The 19,133-nt window shown below is 42.9% G+C and overlaps 1 protein-coding gene across 1 annotated transcript in view; it reads right to left on the bottom strand.

Moving 5' to 3' along the window:
* Positions 1 to 19,133, bottom strand: part of SLC25A24 (solute carrier family 25 member 24) — a 58,126-nt gene that overhangs the window by 17,102 nt on the left and 21,891 nt on the right. Inside the window, exons 2-4 of the mRNA XM_029062032.1 lie at positions 9,429 to 9,555; positions 8,718 to 8,805; positions 2,786 to 2,897 (exon numbers count right to left, since the gene is read on the bottom strand). Of these exons, the coding sequence (XP_028917865.1) occupies positions 2,786 to 2,897; positions 8,718 to 8,805; positions 9,429 to 9,555 (327 nt within the window). The remainder of the gene's footprint in view (positions 1 to 2,785; positions 2,898 to 8,717; positions 8,806 to 9,428; positions 9,556 to 19,133) is intronic.

Raw genomic sequence — 19,133 nt, 5'->3', positions numbered from 1 at the left:
AATTAGTTCGCTAATCTTCCAAGATGCTCTCTGGATCTTAATCTCTGAGGATAGTTTGTGCGAGCACGTGCATGCATGCCTGCGTGTATATGTGTGTGTGTGTCCTTCCCATATTAAGCCCCCCTTATCGCCTGCTCACCCTCTCCTCCCCATTGCCCCCACTCACTCCCTTTGCTCTACCCTCCTCACAGCACTTGTGTATCTATGTACATATTTATTATTATAATTCTACTTATTTTTATTAATGATGTGCATATATCTATAATTCTATTTATTTATAATGATGCTACTGATGCCTGTTTATTTGTTTTGATGTCTGTCTACCCCCTTCTATTCTGAGAGCCCATTGTGGACAGGGATTGTCTCTGTTGAGGAATCCAAGCGCTTAGTACAGTTCTCTGCACACAGAAAGTGCTCAATAAATACAATTGAATGAATGAAGGGAATGAGTCTACCAACTCTCCTGTATTGTACTTTCTGAGTGCTTACTACAGTGCTCTGCACTTAGTAACCACTCAATAAATACCATTGATTATATATGTATGTATATGCCTGTAAATATATATGTCAAAATAAAATGAATTTATAATTTGGCATCTCTAATTTATATTTCATTTTATATCTTCCACTATTTGGAAATAACTAAGCATTCATTTTCATAAAAGGAGAGAGAGGAAGGCGGTGGGGAGAGGGTGGAGATGGGAAAGAGGGTGGAGGTGGGTAAGAGTGAGATGAGGAGAGAGGGGAGAAGAGAGGAGAGAAGGGGTAGGAGAGAGAGTGGGGAAGGGGGAGAAGAGGAAGGGAATGTAAGAGGGGAGAGAGGTGGAGACGGAAAAGATATGAGCGGGAGAAAGAGAGAGAACAAACTACCTAAGACTTCCTGAACTTGACCTGGCTGTGAGGGTCTCATAAGATAATCAATCAATGGTATAGATAATCAATCAATGGTATTTATTGAGGGCTTACTGTGTGCAGAGTACTGTGCTAAGCACTTGGGAGAGTAATAATAATAATTCTGGTACTGGTTAAGTGCTTACTATGTGCCAAGCACTGTTCTAAGCACCGGGGTAGACCAGTTAATCTGGTTGGACACAGTCCCTGTCTCACAGGAGGTTCACAGTCTCAATCCCTATTTGACAAATGAGGTAACCATGGTCTAGAGAAGTGAAGTAACTCAGCCCAGGTCACACATCAGACATGTGGCAGGGTCGGAATTAGAGCCCATGACCTTCCAACTCACAGGCCTGTACCCTCTCCCCCGATTAGACTGTAAGCCCGTCGATGGGCAGGGATTGTCTCCATCTGTTGCCGAACTGCACATTCCAAGCGCTTAGACAGTGCTTTGCACATAGTAAGCGCTCAGTAAATACTATTGAATTGAATGAATGCCATACTACCATATAACAGAGTTGGTAGGCATGTTCTCTGCCCCCGAGGAGCTTACAGTCTAGAGGAAGGTGTGAAGGTTTAAGGAAGTGTACATTCTCCCAGTGTCCCGTGTCCCAGACAGAAGATGAGAAAGTGAAGGAGTGACCCCAGCCCAGAAAGTCTCCCTTATTTGGTGGGGGAGATGAGCATGGTCTCTTGGGAACCAAACATGCAGGGCCAGGCGAGTATAGACCGGACGCCATTAGGGACTGAGTGAGCTCAAGCATCCCTTGGGCTGTTGGGGAGGGTTAAATGCACCCTGACATATTCCCCTTCACTTGGGTTTATTTTCCCTGGAGAGCGATAGGCCTCAGTGGGATATAAAGCCAAAACAGAGGAGAGCATTTCAATCAATGTCCAAATCATGCTTGTATGCACATTCAGGGCAGGTATTTGGAGAGGCCAGAATATCACTCAGGCCCTGGGATGTCAGTTGAGCAGTTAAAACGTCTAAGGCTTGGATGGGTGGGAACCTGCATTTTACTGGGGCTCACAAACTCTGGCCAAGGAGAGTGTGAATCCCCCAACTTGAACGAGGCTCTCCTACCCCTCTCAACAGGAGCTGGACAGCACTTTCTAAAACATCTTCACTTTTCTTTTCTTAGCCTAGATGTTTGCTCTCCTGTACATCCTTGTGTTGACTATTATCATAAAATGAGCTCATACTAGGTGCTTATCAGCTCCCCTTTAAAGAGGGCCTCAGTTCTGGTGTCTTCCTTCAGGACAAGATGTTCTTGGAACACACCCACTGTGGCTGGCCTGACCATTCAGTAAAATGACTGTGAGCCGAATAACCATTAAAGAATATTAGTCAGAGGGGTTTCAAAATTTCACTGGAGGTGGGTATGACTTCATAACGTGCCACTCAGTTGCTACAAGCAGGAATAAGATTGTACCAAAAAGGGCCCAATTTGCTTATTTTAGTTCACTTCAAACCATCAATCACACTTAGGAAGGGATTATATTTCCTTAACAGGAAGGCAGAAGGCCACTTTTTGAGAAGCAGCACAAGGTCTGTGAAGGCTCAGAAGTTTCTGGGGCAAATGGGCAGAGAAACAAAAAGGTTCAGGGCCATAATGGCCACCCGTGAAATTGGGATGAGCCTTCAATACCCTGCTACTCCCCATGACAGAATTGGGAGTGGAGGGGCAGAGAAGGAAGTAGGTAGCTCACTGTGCAGGACACATTCATAATTTAGATAGAATATATGAATCATTGTAGTAAAGTGCCTTACAGAAATACATCGCCCAAGGCACATTAGGCACTATTACTTTTAAAATTTGTAAGACTTCTTTATACTCCTGGATACAGCTCACTGCACAAATTTAACAGCCAGGAGAACACAAAGGATACTCACAGTGGAATGTTTCCAGAAGCGGACAATTTCCTCAAGGTTTGCTGCAGGATTAAATAGAAAATGGTCCCTCCATTCGTTCCAGTCCACTGACATTGTGCCATCAGCATCCATGCTGAAAAGAAAAAGGAGCACAATAAAAACTAACCTCCGCTCATAACTGAAATATCCATTATGTCAGCTCTTAATGATCAACACTCTTCCAACATTAACTGCTCTGTCCTTACTCTCTTCCCATTTCAGTTACTGCAATCCTCTTAACGTAAATGGCTGGAAACACTCCACCTTTTCTGGTTAAGATGGGCGGAAGGAAGATTGAATAAGGAGTGTCTCACCGCTTGGAATGCAGAACACTCACTATGTGGCCAGGAGAAAGAAAGACATGGATGGGGGAATGAGACACAATTTGGTGCCCGCTAGCATTTTCCAAAATTACTCAAGCAGAGAAAAATCCTAAAGTTCAGCACTGCACAATCCATTAATGCTCCCATATAGGCTCCTTCTTTACTCTGCACTACTGATGTAGGTGGCAAAGAGTGTTAGTGTGTTGTGATACAGAGTGCCCAGCAGCAAATGACTTTTAAAAAATGTAATTTACAATATCGGGCTAATAGCACTTTCTCTCAAATTCCACTATCTCTCATTGAGTTTTATTAAAGAAAGAACTGTATCATCCTTGGTCTAAGCTTGTTTCTTTTTCCCCCCAAAATGAGGTGCCAGGGCAAACATCAGTGTCACCACCTTAGACTTCCCTCGTGTCTGTCTTCCAAATAACTCACAGGGCTAAACAGAGCTTCTTTTGTGAACTATAGGCTTTCTAATTCCACTTTCAATTTCCCAGCTTCCTTTATATATTCTGGTTCTTGGAAGTTGAGGCTAAAGAAATATTTTACCAACTAGACAGTGTGTACACAGGAGTGTGCATTGTGTGTCGGTGTGTATGAATGGGGAGGGGGGGCATCTGCACACAGTAAGCGCTCAATAAATATGACTGGAGTACCAGAAGAGTGCTCTCTCTATGCTGACTGCTGCTAAGGAGAGCTAACTGGTCATTTGCATGCAGTTTATTGTACTCTGGTCACTGGACAGCACAACCCTTCCAGTGATGAGTCAGTGTTGTAATGTTCAAACTCCTGCAATGAGAATAACATTGCCCATCCTCTCCCCACCATTACAAGGTCTAGGGAAACCACCTAGAACCCTGCCGTCCTCCCACCGGGCCACGGAGGGCAACTCGTCCAGACATGCCTGATTCATGCCGGGACAAGGGGGATTTCAACAGCAGCAGCAGATGAACGTTCATCTGCAAATTTTAGAAAGCCCCTCTTTACCCCCCGACTTGTTGGATTGCAAAATTTTTTGCCATGTCCCAAACTGTTCTGCACATTTATTATTTCATCTTTCCTACTGTGCCTGTCAGCAAGCCCTCCCTACCCCAGAGTTAGGTGGGCTGGGAAAGTGTCTATCAACTCTATTATACTGTACTCCCCCAAGTGCTTAATATAGTGAAGCAGCGTGGCTCAGTGGAAAGAGCACGGGCTTTGGAGTCAGAGGTCATGGGTTCGAATCCCGGCTAGGCCACTTGTCAGCTGTGTGACTGTGGGCAAGTCGCTTCACTTCTCGGTGCCTCAGTTCCCTCATCTGTAAAATGGGGATTAAGACTGTGAGCCCCACGTGGGACAACCTGATTCCCCTGTGTCTACCCCAGCGCTTAGAACAGTGCTCGGCACATAGTAAGCGCTTAACAAATGCCAACATTATTATTATTATTATAGTGCTCTGCATATGGTAAGTGCTCAATAAATAAGATGGATTCTCAAAGTATTTAGTGCTTGGGAGAGCACAATATAACGAAGTTGGTAGAAATATTCCCTGCCCATAATGAGATTACTGTCTAGAGGGATTGAATGATTGCCCCTGGAGGACCAGGGACTATGTCTCTCCCCTGTGTATTTTTTCTCAACATTTTCTACAGTGTTCTGCCAAAATAAGTATGAATAAGTATAATTGATAACAGTAACAAGAGCAGTGCTGTGGCCTAGTGGCTAGTGCATGGGCCTAGGAGTCAAAAGGATCTGGGTCCTAATTCCGGCTCTTTCACTCGCCTGCTGCATGACCTCGGGTAAATCACTTCACTTCTCTGTACCTCAGTTACCTCATCTATCAAATGGGGATTAAGACTGTGAGCCCCCTGTGGGACATGGACTGTGCCCAACCTGAATACCTTGTATATTCCCCAGCACTTAGAACAGTGCCTAGCATATAGTAAGCACTTAACTACCATACAAAGAAAAAATGACACAGCAGGGATAATTATATAATATTTATAATGCATAAAAAACACATTAAATGCCAAGCACTGTGCTAAAACCTGTAGCTAGAGACAAGATAATCAAGATGGGAAACAGTCCCTATACCATAATAATAATAATAATAATGTTGGTATTTGTTAAGCGCTTACTATGTGCAAAGCACTGTTCTAAATGCTGGGGTAGACACAGGGGAATCAGGTTGTCCCACGAGGGGCACACAGTCTTAATCCCCATTTTACAGATGAGGTAACTGAGGCACAGAGAAGTGAAGTGACTTGCCCACAGTCACACAGCTGACAAGTGGCAGAGCTGGGATTCGAACTCATGACCTCTGACTCCAAAGCCCATGCTCTTCTCACTGAGCCACGCTGCTACCATACTGGTTCACAATCTCAGAGGAAGGAAGAGCATTTTCACAGATGGGGAAACAGGGCACAGAGACACTAAGTGTCTAGAGAAGTGTCTAGAGAAGCAGCATGGCGCAGTGGAAAGAGCATGGGCTTTGGAGTCAGGGCTCATGAGTTCAAATCCCAGCTCTGCCACTTGTCAGCTGTGTGACTGTGGGCAAGTCACTTAACGTCCCTGTGCCTCAGTTCCCTCATCTGTAAAATGGGGATTAAGACTGTGAGCCCCACGTGGGACAACCTGATTCCCCTGTGTTTACCCCAGCGCTTAGAACAGTGCTCTGCACATAGTAAGTGCTTAACAAATACCAACATTATTATTATTATTATTATTATTATTATTAAGTGACTTGCCCAAGGCCACACAGTAGGCCAGGGGCACTGCTGGCACAAAGACAAAGGTTTTCTGACACCCTTCCCAATGTTCTTTCCTCTAGCCAAGGAGATAGACGCTACTTAGAAGGGAAAGCATTAACGCAATAAACACATGTAAAGAAATGTTCCCAGGGGTTGAGGTTTGGGGAGCTGGAGCCAGTTCACACCAATATCTGACAGCTACATGATTAAAGCAGCTTAGAATTGGTTACTGTCCTGAGCTGATCATTCTGCTGAAAGGATGGATCACAGATGCACAGCCAGAATTTCACATTTCTGCAGGAAGCCCCACAGGTAGGCTGGTTCCCTTTGCACCATGCTCACGATGGTTCTACTGATCATTTTTCCAAAGTGAATCTTCCTCAGAGAGAAGTCCCAGGGGGACCTGGACCTCGCAGAGCTCCCAGCTGGCTCACACTGAGGGTTTTCCCCAGGAAGAGAAGCAACAGCAGTGACTTGTTCCAATGAGGCCAAATGGATGCCTGGAACTCCCTGCCCTGTCACACCCAGCAAGAAAGCCCTCTCCCATTTTTAAATCCCTACAAAAAATGATCTCTCCTCGAAGAAGCCTTCCTTGACTCATCTCTCAATTCCCCACCTAATTGCATTACCTACGCACTTGAGTCCATAGCCACTAAGCACTTAGGTATGCACACTCCCTAACACAGCACTTATATACAGATCTTTATATTCGGTTGCTTCCCCTACCTGAAATGTATCTGAATGTCAGTCTTCTCTGCTAGATTGTAAGCTCCTTGAGAGCAGAGATCACATCTACTTACTATTTTGCATTCTCTCAAGCACTGATTACTAGACTGTAAGCTCCTCGTGGCAGAGAATGTGTCTACTCTCCCTACCTTCAAAGCATTATTGAAGGCACATCTCCTCCAAGAAGACTTCCCTGACTTAAGCCCCCCTTCCTCTCCTCCCAACTCCCTTTTGTGTCACCCTGACTTGGTCCCTTTATTCATCCACCCTCCAAGACCCACAGCACTTATGTACATATCTCTATTTTACCCTATTTATTTTACCCTAATCATTACCCAATTTATTTTGTTAATGAAATGTACATCGCTTTGATTCTATTTAGTTGCCACTGTTTTTACGAGATGTTCTTCCCCTTGACTCTATTTATTGCCATTATTCTTGTCTGTCTGTCTCCCCCGATTAGACTGTAAGCCCGTCAAATGGCAGGGACTGTCTCTATCTGTTGCCGACTTGTTCATTCCAAGCTCTTAGTACAGTGCTCTGCACATAGTAAGCGCTCAATAAATACTATTGAATGAATGAATGAATGAATAATTTATGAATTTACTTATATTAATGTCTCTCTCCCCTTCTAGACTGTATGCTCATTTTGGGTAGGGAATGTGTACTCTCCCCAGCGCTTAGTACAGTGCTCTGCTCAGTGCTCTGCACACCACAGGCACTCAATAAATACAATTGACAGACAAATTGGAGGTAGAGCCCTGGGATCTCACAGGGAATCACCAGGGTTGACAACCTGAATAATAACGATGGTATTTTTTAAGCATTTGTCACCAGAGTTGACAACCTGAATAACAAGGATGGTATTTATTAAGCATTTACTATGTGTCAAGCACTGTTCTAAGTGCTGGGGTAGATACAAGATAATCAGGTTGTCCCACATGGGGCTCACAGTCTTAATCTCCATTTTACACATGAGGTAACTGAAGCACAGAGAGGTTAAGTGACTTGCCCTAGGTCACAGAGCAGACAAATTGTGGAGGCGGGATTATAGCCCACACCTTCTGACTCCCAAGCCTGTGCTCTTTCCACTAAGCCACGCTGCTTCCCTATGAATACAAATGAATGAGTACAGCCACAACTGCTATATACTCAAAAGACAGAAGACAAATCCCAATCACTCCCATCAACAGTGACAAGGTTGAAAGAAAAAAGGGAAACAGTTACATGGCCTGCAGTTCCTCCTTCACTCCCCTTGTAATAACCAAAGCCTCTATTCCCCACTCCCCTTCATCCAGCCTCCTTCTCCTCCCCTCAGAAACAAAGAAGCCAGTTAACCTCAACTCCCCCATTTTCTGTGGAGTGTCTAGACTGTTGGCTCGTTGTGGGCAGGGAGTATTGTTACACTGTACTCTCCCAAGCACTTAGTACAGTGCTTTGCATAAAATAAGCGCTCAATAAATACGACTGACGGACTGAATGGGGAAGGCAGGGGAAAGTGAAGAAGCCCAGGCGGACTGGGAGGCTGCCTTCATGACCACGGGGAGCAGGTGGAAGGGAAGAACTGGCAGCTCAGGGTCTGGTCAATCTCATCACCGCTAAGAAGTAGCACACAGGAGGCAGTTGAAACCAACTGGGGGTTTGGGGGAGATCATATCCCAGACTGAACCCAAGGAACCTGATACACCATCTCCCACCTGCCCCCGACTTCTTCAAAGACAGACAGGTTCTAAAGAAAAGCTGCTACAGAAGATCAAAAACCAGAGGGGCATGCTCAGTATTTAAAGGTGAGTGGATCTGCAGCTCTGATTTCCTGCCAACTACATGATGATTCAAAGTCCTCCTGTAGACTGTAAACTCCCTGCAGGCAGGGAGCGCGTCGATCAACTTTGTTATAGCATAGTTTCCTAAGTGCTTAGTACAGTGCTCTGCACACAGTAAGTGTTCAGTAAATACCACTGAATGACAGAGAGATTTTGAAGCCTTGGGCTGGGAGAGCTTTCTGTTGGACCAAGCTGGGGAAGGAAGGTGTGGCTTAGATTGACGGCCAAAGGAAATACTGATACTGATTTAAATACTGATTTTAAAATACCATGAAACCGCAAAAATAACCAACAAATAGGGAGGAAGTCTTACCTCTGAAGGATCTTTTCCGCCTGTTGCTCAGAAATATCTATACCCAATATCTTGAGAGACTGAACCACTTCTGAAGCATCGATTTTTCCTTTCAAAGAATAGAAATAAAACATTCCCAAGTTAGGAGACAATGCAAACACGAAAAAAGTTTGAGGAAACTTCACAGGACACAAAGCTGTCAAAACTGTGTGAAGCAGCAATCTCACCAGACACAGAAATTGGTGGAAGGGCCATCTATGCCTAAGTATTTCACACAGTAATCTAGACTGTAAGCTTCTCATGAGTGGAGATTGAGTCTACCAGTTCTACTGTACTCTTCCCCCAAACCCTTGATATAGTGCTTTGTACACAGTAAGCGCTCAATAAATATTACTGATGGATTGACTGATGACTTACATTTGGTTTAATTAAAAATTAGGGTAGAAATTGAATTAGCCTAATTGGTTTTTATTGGGCCCTTTAAAAAGGAATTTAAGCTTGGCACCATGGAGCTGGTTATTCAAAGGAAATGGCTCTTCTGAATCCAAATTTGTTTGACTTAAATATGGGGAACAAACCAAAACTATTCTAGCAAGAAAGTTTGATCTTTAAAACAATCATTTCATTAACAAAGATGACAGGAAATAAATGGATTCAGAGCAAGTGGTTTGCATTTTTAGGGGCAGGAGAAGAACAACATCTTAGTAATACTTCTGAATATTTGTGGCATACCATCATTGTTTTTATCCAGACTCTTAAATGCCAGTTTCATTTTTTTCTCATGATCTTTAAGGTATTTCGTAAATTCTTCAAAATCTAGCTGTCCATCTTGGTTGGTATCTCCAGCTTTAAAAATTTTCTAAAAAAAAAAAAATAAGAATCAAACAATCAAGCTTATAAATCATGCTGATGCTACAACCTGGCAATACCATAGATTTTCAGACAATATTTCCACTGTTCAGAGTGCAATGAAAGGAATGAACACAGTCTACACATACCACAGATATATACACACTTATTATTTAATATATAATAATAATGCTGGTATTTGTTAAGCGCTTACTATATGCGAAGCACTGTTCTAAGATCTGGGGTAGCTACAAGGTAATCAGGATGTCACACAGTCTTCATCCCCATTTTACAGATGAGGGAACTGAGGCACAGAGAAGTGAAATGAGTTGCCCAAGGTCACACAGCAGACAAGTGGCAGAGTTGGGATTAGAACCCATGACCTCTGACTTCCAAGCCCGGGCTCCTTCCACTGAGCCAAGCTGTTTCTCTCTTACCCAGGTTACAACAACCCGGAAATACAGTCATTATTGTTTAATACCTTAAACTCGGTTACAACAACTGTAGAAATACAAACTGTATTGTTCAACTGTAAGCTCCCCCTACACTGTAAGTTTGCTACAGGCAGAGAACTTGGCTAGGAATGTCGTTGTACCATACTCTCCCAAGTGCTTAGTACAGTGCTCTGCACACAGGAAATACTCAATAAATTCCAGATAGCTCTGACATTCTGGCTGAGTGCTGTAAGTAAATTCCTCCATGCCACAATCAATCCATTAATCAATAGTATTGCTTTCTTACTCTGTGCAGAGTATTCAACTAAATGCATGGGAGAATACAGTGGACTTCAATGACATGAACCCTGCCCTTTTATGACCATGTAATGCAATGGGAAGGACAAACACAAAATAATTTATAGAAAAGAGGAAGAAGAAAATGGAAAAATGAATCTGTAGCAAACAAGTGCTTAAACAGTAGTAACTGTGTTGTTGAGTGGGGTTTGTCTCTATCTGTTGCCTAATTGTACTTTCCAAGCGTTTAGTACATTGCCCTGCACACAGTAAGTGCTCAATAAATAATAATAATAGTAATAGTAATAATGATGGCATTTAAGCACTTACTATGTGCCGAGCACTGTTCTAAGCACTGGGGGGGATACAAGGTAATCAGGTTATCCCACATGGGACTCACAGTCTTAATCCCCATTTTCCAGATGAGGTAAATGAGGCACAGAGAAGTTAAGTGACTTGCCCAAAGTCACATAACTGACAAGTGGCAGAGCTGGGACTGAATGAATGAATGATAGCTGATTTATTCATTCATTCAATCATATTTGAGTGCTTACTATGTGCAGAGCACTGCACTAAGCACTTGGGACAGTGCAGTATAATAATAAACAGACATATTCCCTTCCCACAGTGTGCTTACAAACTAGAAGGGGAGACAGACACTAATATGAATGAATAAATAAATTATAGATAAATGTACTTCAGTGCTGTGGGGCTGGGAATGTGTCTACCAATTTTACGTACTTTCCCAAGTGCTTAGAACAGTGCTCTGCACACATTAGGCATTCAATATATACTACTGACAGACTGAGGTGGCAACTGGGAGGATAAACTGCAGAAAGCCCCGTGAAGGAGGTGAGATTTCAGTAGGCCTCTAAAGATGGGTAGAACAGTGGTCTGGAGAATTTGAAGGAAGAGGGAGTTCCAAGCAGGAGGCAGGACATGAACAATCAATCAATCAAGGCTGTTTACTGAGCATTCACTGTCTTAAACCCTTGGAGGAATGCAATACAATACAGTTAGTAGACATGATCCTTGTCTGCAAGGAACTTAGTCTAGAGGTGGAGAAAGATATTACAATAAATTGGGACAAGGCCCATGCCTAATTCCCACTTGCATATTGTCCTCCAGGGCTTAGTACAGTGCTCTGCACACAATAAGCATTCATTTAAACTACTACTACTAAAAATAGGGGAAGTGTGAGCAAGTCATTGGATGCCCCAGAGATGAAAAATGGGAATCTGTGAGTTGGTTAGCTTGATTAAGAAATCTGGAGGAGGTCTTGCCAGTTTTTCAAGATACAGAAGAGATCCCTGAGCGGAAAACCAAAGTAGTTGAACTGGGGAGGCAACTTAATTTACAAATGGGTGATGTTAACTGCATCTCACGCAAAGGAATTGTCATCCAAGGAGAGCCTTACAGAACTTTCACAATCCATTGCAAGATGCCAAAACAAAGTAAAGTCTCTCTACTGTCTGAAATCTTATATCAATTCTCAAGAAATTGACTGACTTTATAAAAATGATTGAAGACGACCCCAGTGGCGGGATCGAGATGCAAAGAGATATTTAGATGTAGTTAGCTTGCTACAAGATATATTTTAAAAAGACTGCATGACCCAGTGGAAAGAATTTAGGACTGGCAGCTGGAAGAACAGATAATGCCAGCAAAGTGATTTTGATGCAGAAGCAGGCATAAGCATCAGTCTTCTTTATTTCAAAAATAGGTACAAAATTTGGAATAGCTTTTTTAAAAAAATTTAAAATAATAATGTTGGTATTTGTTAAGCGTTTACTATGTGCAGAGCACTGTTGTAAGCGCTGGGGTAGATACAGGGTGATCAGGTTGTCCCACGTGGGGCTCACAGTTTTAATCCCCATTTTACAGATGAGGGAACTGGGGCACAGAGAAGTGAAGTGACTTGCCCACAGTCACACAGCTGACAAGTGGCAGAGATGGGATTCGAACCCACGACCTCTGACTCCCAAGCCCATGGTCTTTCCACTGAGCCACGCTGCTTCTCATATACCACTTCATATACCATATACCACTTCATCTCCCTCAGGTAGACAGATCCTAATAATCCTTCCAGAATAATACAATAGCTTCTCTAAATCATCAGAGCTTCTCTATCACAATTTTAAATTATGCACAAAGAAATTTTAACTGCACCTTTTGGTCTTGAGGAATTTCATGTCTCCAGTTCCTCTAGTGAATGTTTTTTGCCTTTGTAACCCATGCTATTTTCTTCCTCTCCTTTCTGCCTGAAGAAACAACTGCACTTCATAGTCAAAAGAATTTTTGATTGGCTAATTGTAGATTTGACTAATTGAAGGTAAAAAAAAAATTTGAATAAGTAGTTCAAATAGTAACTTTAGTAAACTGTCAAAATACTTGGAAAACTACCTGGTCTTAATGTCACGTGACTGCCAGTATAGTAGAGAGTATTTTAACTGGAAGTTACTTAATCAGGAACACCTCTGAGAAGTAATAAAGGCTCTTTCTTTTGTAATATTTAAATGAATACTCAATAGAACATTTCAACATTTTTAAATAAAGATCCCTGAAGTACACCAAAGCATTCTGGAGAATAGTTACTGTTTAAAGCTTGGAAGAAAATGTGTTTAAAAATAATATTTGAGAATGGAACTCTAGTTTTTCCCTATTACTTTCCTTGAAGCAATTAATTCTCATTCTCCCCTATCTGGAATTTATTTTAATGTCCATCTCCCTCTTTAGATGTAAGCTCTTTGTGGCGAGGGATCGTGTCTACCAACTCCGTTGTACTGTACTCTACCAAGAGCTTAGTACAGCATGCTGCACACAGTAAGTGCTCAATAAATACCTTAGATTGATAGACTCCCCCCATTCCAAGTTAACTGCATAAGGCCTTATGCACACTACCCAGAGGTTTCCCCAAATCAGCCGGCCATTATGGAAAGCTCAAAGCCTACGCTTGCCACAAACAGCTGAGGGTGGGCTGGAGCCTAGCTCGCCATTCTGGGTCTCCCACTTGCCAGTTCATTCATTCATTCATTAGTATTTATTGAGCGCTTACTATGTGCAGAGCACTGTACTAACCGGTTGGAATGTACAATTCGGCAACAGATAGAGACAATCCCTGCCGAGTGATGGTCTCACAGGTGAGCACCACCAGCACTAAAGGGGGTGCCAGGCTAGTTCATTCATTCATTCATATTTATTGAGCGCTTACTGTGTGCAAAGCACAGTACTAAGCGCTTGCAAGAGTACAACAGACACATTCTTGTCCACAACGAGCTCACAGTCTGCAGGAGGTCACAGACATTAATAAAAGTAACTTCATAAATAAATTACAGTTTTCTATATGTGTATATATATATATATATATACACATATGTGCTGTGGGGATGGGAGGGAGGATGAATGAAGGAGCAAGTAAAAGCAGCACAGAGTGGGAGGAGAGGACGGCTTAGTCAGGAAGGCTTCTTGGAGGTGATGTGACTTCGATACGGTTAGCTGCATGCTGTTATAAGGGCTGAACCAGGCTAGCCACACTTAGCACTAAGGATAATAGTACTAGCAGTAATTACTGAGTGAAAGCCATCAAACTCAGAATTTGGAGAAGTTCAACAGAAGCATTTGACACAGAATCTGTCTACAAGGAGCTTATAATGGATGAAATGTGACAAAAATATCAACAAGTATAAGAAGAAAATAAATCATCAATATAACATACATATATGTATAAAAGTCGACTAGTAGCTGCAGTTATAATTTTTATTCAGTGCCTGTGTGCACAGCACTACATAAGCACTGGGAGAGCATTCACAGGTAGGAATTAGACAGGGTCCCTGTCCCTTGGATGGGTAAAAATAAATGCATAAGTACTAGAAGCTAGTACTAGAGCACTAGAGTACTAGAGCACGGGCTTTGGAGTCAGGGCTCATGAGTTCGAATCCCAGCTCTGCCACTTGTCAGCTGTGTGACTGTGAGCAAGTCACTTAACTTCTCTGTGCCTCAGTTCCCTCATCTGTAAAATGGGGATGAAGACTGTGAGCCCCACGTGGGACAACCTGATTCCCCTGTGTCTACCCCAGTGCTTAGAACAGTGCTCTGCACATAGTAAGCGCTTAACAAATACCAACATTATTATTATTATTAGAAGCTGCTAATGGGTTGATATGATTTGGAGTGCTGATAATTATCCAGCGAAAGCTTGCTGGAAGGGGTAGAATTTAGGAGGGCTTTTTAGGGGGGCTGTCTAGCAGAGTTATAGAGAGTTTCAGGCCGAGGGGGCAGTGTGAGCAAGGGGTTGGTGGTGGGACAGGTGAGAGTGGGGTACACTTACGAGGGACTTAGAGAGGAGTGAGAAGTGCAAGCAGGGGAGTAGCAAGTGAGAAGAGTTGATTTGTACTGGGGTGAGAGGAGTTGGTCTGCACCAGGCACTAAGGACCGCATCAACCTCGCTGCACTCATTCATTCATACATTCAATAGTATTTATTGAGCGCTTACTATATGCACAGCACTGTACTAAGCGCTTGGAATGTACAATTTGTCAACAGATAGACACAATCCCTGCCCAGTGACAGGTTCACAGTCTAAACGGGGGAGACAGCAAAGCGAAACAGAACAAAACAAAAACAAGACAACATCATCAAGATAAATAGAATCGGCATTAAGGGGTACACCAGCCTCGCTGCACCCACCACTGAGTACACCCAGAACCAAGGGGTGCACATACAGGCTAGCTACACACAGCCCTAAGTGCACCCAGGCTAGCTCCAACTTGTACTTGAGGATTGCAAGCACAGGACAGCTACACCCACCACTAGAACCAAGCCCATGGCTTCACCCCCACAAGGAACAGAAGGGGAGGTGCCCTGGCTCTATGGTATTTATCCATATCCCACCTGTCCTATCCTGTTTTTTGACACTCACGCTAGGGAAAGATTCTTGGGGCTTTCAAAAATCATGGTGAGGGCCTTGTCGGTAACTCTATGAATTTCCAGGATTACAAACTTTCCTTCACATTGATTTCTGTAAAATGCGAGTCCAACATTAAAAATGCTTCAGGGTGTCTGTCAGCTTCAAATGCATAAACCTCCATCTCATCTCTCTCACTGCTGATCTCTCGCCTACATCAGTATGCCCTCCCTCTTCACATCCAACAGACGATCACTCTCCTCGTCTTCAAGCCCTTATTGAAGCACATCTCTTCCAAAAGGCCTCCCACATCCAACAGATGATCACTCTCCTCGTCTTCAAGCCCTTATTGAAGCACATCTCTTCCAAAAGGCCTCCCCTGAATAGGCCTCCATTTCCTCTTCTCTCACTCCCTTCTACAAAACCCTTGAAGTTGAATTTGCACCCTTTTTTCAACCCTCCTTCAACCCCAAAACACCTGTATACAGGGAAGCAGCATGGGTCAGTCAAAAGAGCCCGGGCTTGGGACTCAGCGGTCAAGGGTTCTAATCCCGACTCCGCCACCTGTCAGCTGTGAGACTTTGGGCAAGTCACTTAACTTCTTGGTGCCTCCGTCACCTCATCTGTAAAATGGGGATGAAGACTGTGAGCCTCACGTGGGACAACCTCATTACCCTGTATCTACCCCAGCACTTAAAACAGTGCTCGGCACATAGTAAACACTTAGCAAATACCAACATTATTATTATGTAGAGCAGCAGTGTGGCTCAGTAGCGAGAGGCCAGGCTTGGGAGTTGGAGGTCGTGAGTTCTAATCCCAGCTCTGCCACTTGTCAGCTGTGTGACCTTGGGCAAGCCACTTGACTTCTATATGCCTCAGTTACCTCATCTGTAAAATGGGGATTAAGACTGTGAGCCCCATGTGGACAACCTGATTACCTTGTATCTCCCCCCAGTGCTTAGAACAGTGTTCAGCAAATAGTAAACACTTAACAAATACCATTATTATTATTATTATCCACAGTTCATTTATTTATATCAATGTCTGTCTCCCCCTCTAGACTGTGGGCTGGAAATGTGTCTTCCAACTCTGTTGTATCATACTCTCCCAAGAGTTTAGTACAGTGTTCTGCACACAGTAAGCATTCAATAAATACAAGATTGAGAATTTCAATCTACTAACATTCACTGGAATTTGACTAAATAAGATAATTCACCTTTCCTCATTAATGCACTCACAGTCAAGCTGGTGTGTGTTCTAATTATGTAACGCTTGGTGTTCCTAGTATCACCGCTACCATACCCCTTTGTAAAAAACACTAAATACAAAATCCTACAACATCTTTCATCTGAAGAGCTCAAGCTGATTGGCAACTCTTAATTCACGTTTCCCAACACCTCCAGGAGGCAGATTATGAGAAGAACCAAGTTGTTTATTCACTTCTGAAACCCTGGTTGCTCAGACTTAGAAAGCAACAGCTGCTTAATTGTACGGGGGAGCTCTGCGAAGCCTCTAGATTTGAGAAAAGAAAAATGCTGTGTCAAAGAAAAACTTCAGGGGGGGATTCATGGAATCTGAATGTAATTACGTAGTGTAATATCAATGTGGAATTAAAAGCACCTGCCTTTCAAAGTAGATATGGAGCCTAAGGGACAGGAATTTGGTCTAATTCTACATCTGATAGTTCTGTGTTCTTTGTTGAACTCAAATGTACATAGTAACAAACCAAACAAAATCCACACCTAGAAAGACTCCATTCCCAGCTCCTACTCCCTCCCCTTCTCCCACTTCTCAGCAAACACAACTGCTATCCTGGCGTCCAGGGAAGCATAAATGGACGCAGTAGTCAGCATTTTACTAAAGGAGATGAGAGGCTCTATTTCACTGTTTCTCAGTCTGGGGGTCAGGACTTAATAATAATAAGTGGTATTTGTTAGCACTTACTATGAGTCAGGGCCTGAACTAAACATTAGATACCAGGCAATCAAATCAGACACAATCCATGATCCACATGGACCTCACAATCTAAGGAGACAGATCCCATTTCACAGGTGAGGAAACTGAGGCACAGAGAAGCTAAGTGCCTTGCCCAAAGTCACACAGCTGACAAGTGGTGGAGCTGGGATTAGAACCTACTCCCTGAGGTTCTCCTCACGCCTCATCCCCATTTTTAATGGTGAACTCTTTGAAGTCAGGAACCCGGGCTGTTAGTATTCATGGAATCTTCCCAAGTTCCAAGAACAGTGCTTGGTGATCCTCATAAATCATTGTGACAGGAAGCGTGATGTTGGGCAGGCTCAGGACTCATTCTAAATCAAACTTGGTCAGTGATTGATGGACTGAGTTCCACACCCCCCAGTAATAGCGGCAGTAGTAATAAGTAGTAATATTATTACTCATATAGTAATATATAATATAGTAATATAAAAGTTTCCACTGTTTTTAAATTTGCTTTTGTTATAGTAATATAACAGGGAGAAGACGTCAATTCACACCAAACAAGTACGCTAGTTAATCAAGCACATATGGAAGGCACTCAAACAGATTTGCTACCATTAGAAGCAAATTATTATTATTATTACTGCAGTGGTAATTCTCAATTGGACCGGAAAACTAAGGCAGCGGTCATATGTCACGGGTATATTTTTAAAATACAAATAGCATATACCCTTAGGAACTGATACGATCTCCCTAGCAAAATGCCAGTATATAATTAGCTATTCATGAGCTTTATACCAGCTATTTATACAATTTAAAAAGCTATTTGCCTAATAGCTGCTCTCCTTTATTATCAGCTTTTTTTGTTGTCTTGGCTCCATCAATCATCCTATCCTCCACTAAGATCTTAAAGGGAAAACTGTCCTAATAACAAAATTTTATTCTCTGAGAATCAATCACCTTGAAGAGATGCGCACCTCCCCTGGGCAATTTGCTAACCATCTGGAGGATGGAATCTTCTTTAAGATTTTTTCTGATGTACAGAACAGGCAAATGGAAAGTGGAATGGAAATGTATTTTGAAGATAAAATATAGCCAAGTTCTTGGGCTCAGTAGACAAGGTCTCTGTGGCTAGGCTGTCCGGCTGGGGGGTTGGAATTACTTCAGAAACTACTATGTGAAAATTAAATTTCATTCAGATTAAGACTTGGCCACTATTCCCCACCCACTTATCCTACCTTATCTACTTGCACTCTCCAGACATTCCCCAATTCCCCAATTATTCTTGACTCCTCCTAGCTTGAACTTCTAACCAAACCTCGCTCTCTACTCTCTTCCTCTCAACCCTCCTGTCTCCATCCCCTCACTCACACAGATCCCCCCCGTTTCGGAATCCCTCCTTCCCCAAATCTGATCAATCACAGCTCTCCCACAAACCCCAAATAAGATCCCACCTCTTCCAGAAGTCTTCCTTGACTAGTTCCCAGCATTCTATATCAGTAAATTCTAGCATTTAGGACCTTATTTATACTCATCCTCACCAATACTATATGTTTATTAAATTGTGTAGTCAACCACTTATTGGGACAACTCTCTACTCGTAAACATTTTTGTGTCCGTCCACCCTGTTAGAGTGAAAGCTCTTTGCAGGCAGGGAACATATTGCTTCTTGTTTTGTACTTCGTAAGTGTTTAGTACATTCATTCATTCATTCAATAGTATTTATTGAGCGCTTACTATGTGCAGAGCACTGTACTAAGCGCTTGGGATGAACAAGTCGGCAACAGATAGAGACAGTCCCTGCCGTTTGACGGCCTTACAGTCTAATCGGGGGAGACGGACAGACGAGAACAATGGCACTAAACAGCGTCAAGGGGAAGAACATCTCATAAAAACAATGGCAACTAAATAGAATCAAGGCGATGTACAATTCATTAACAAAATAAATAGGGTAACGAAAATATATACAGTTGAGCGGACGGGTACAGTGCTGTGGGGATGGGAAGGGAGAGGTGG

Source organism: Ornithorhynchus anatinus, chromosome 4, assembly GCF_004115215.2.
Source record: "Ornithorhynchus anatinus isolate Pmale09 chromosome 4, mOrnAna1.pri.v4, whole genome shotgun sequence".
In the NCBI taxonomy this organism is placed as follows: domain Eukaryota; kingdom Metazoa; phylum Chordata; class Mammalia; order Monotremata; family Ornithorhynchidae; genus Ornithorhynchus; species Ornithorhynchus anatinus.
The sequence above is the reverse complement of the archived record's forward strand: the minus strand, read 5'-3'. Positions and strand labels throughout refer to the sequence as shown.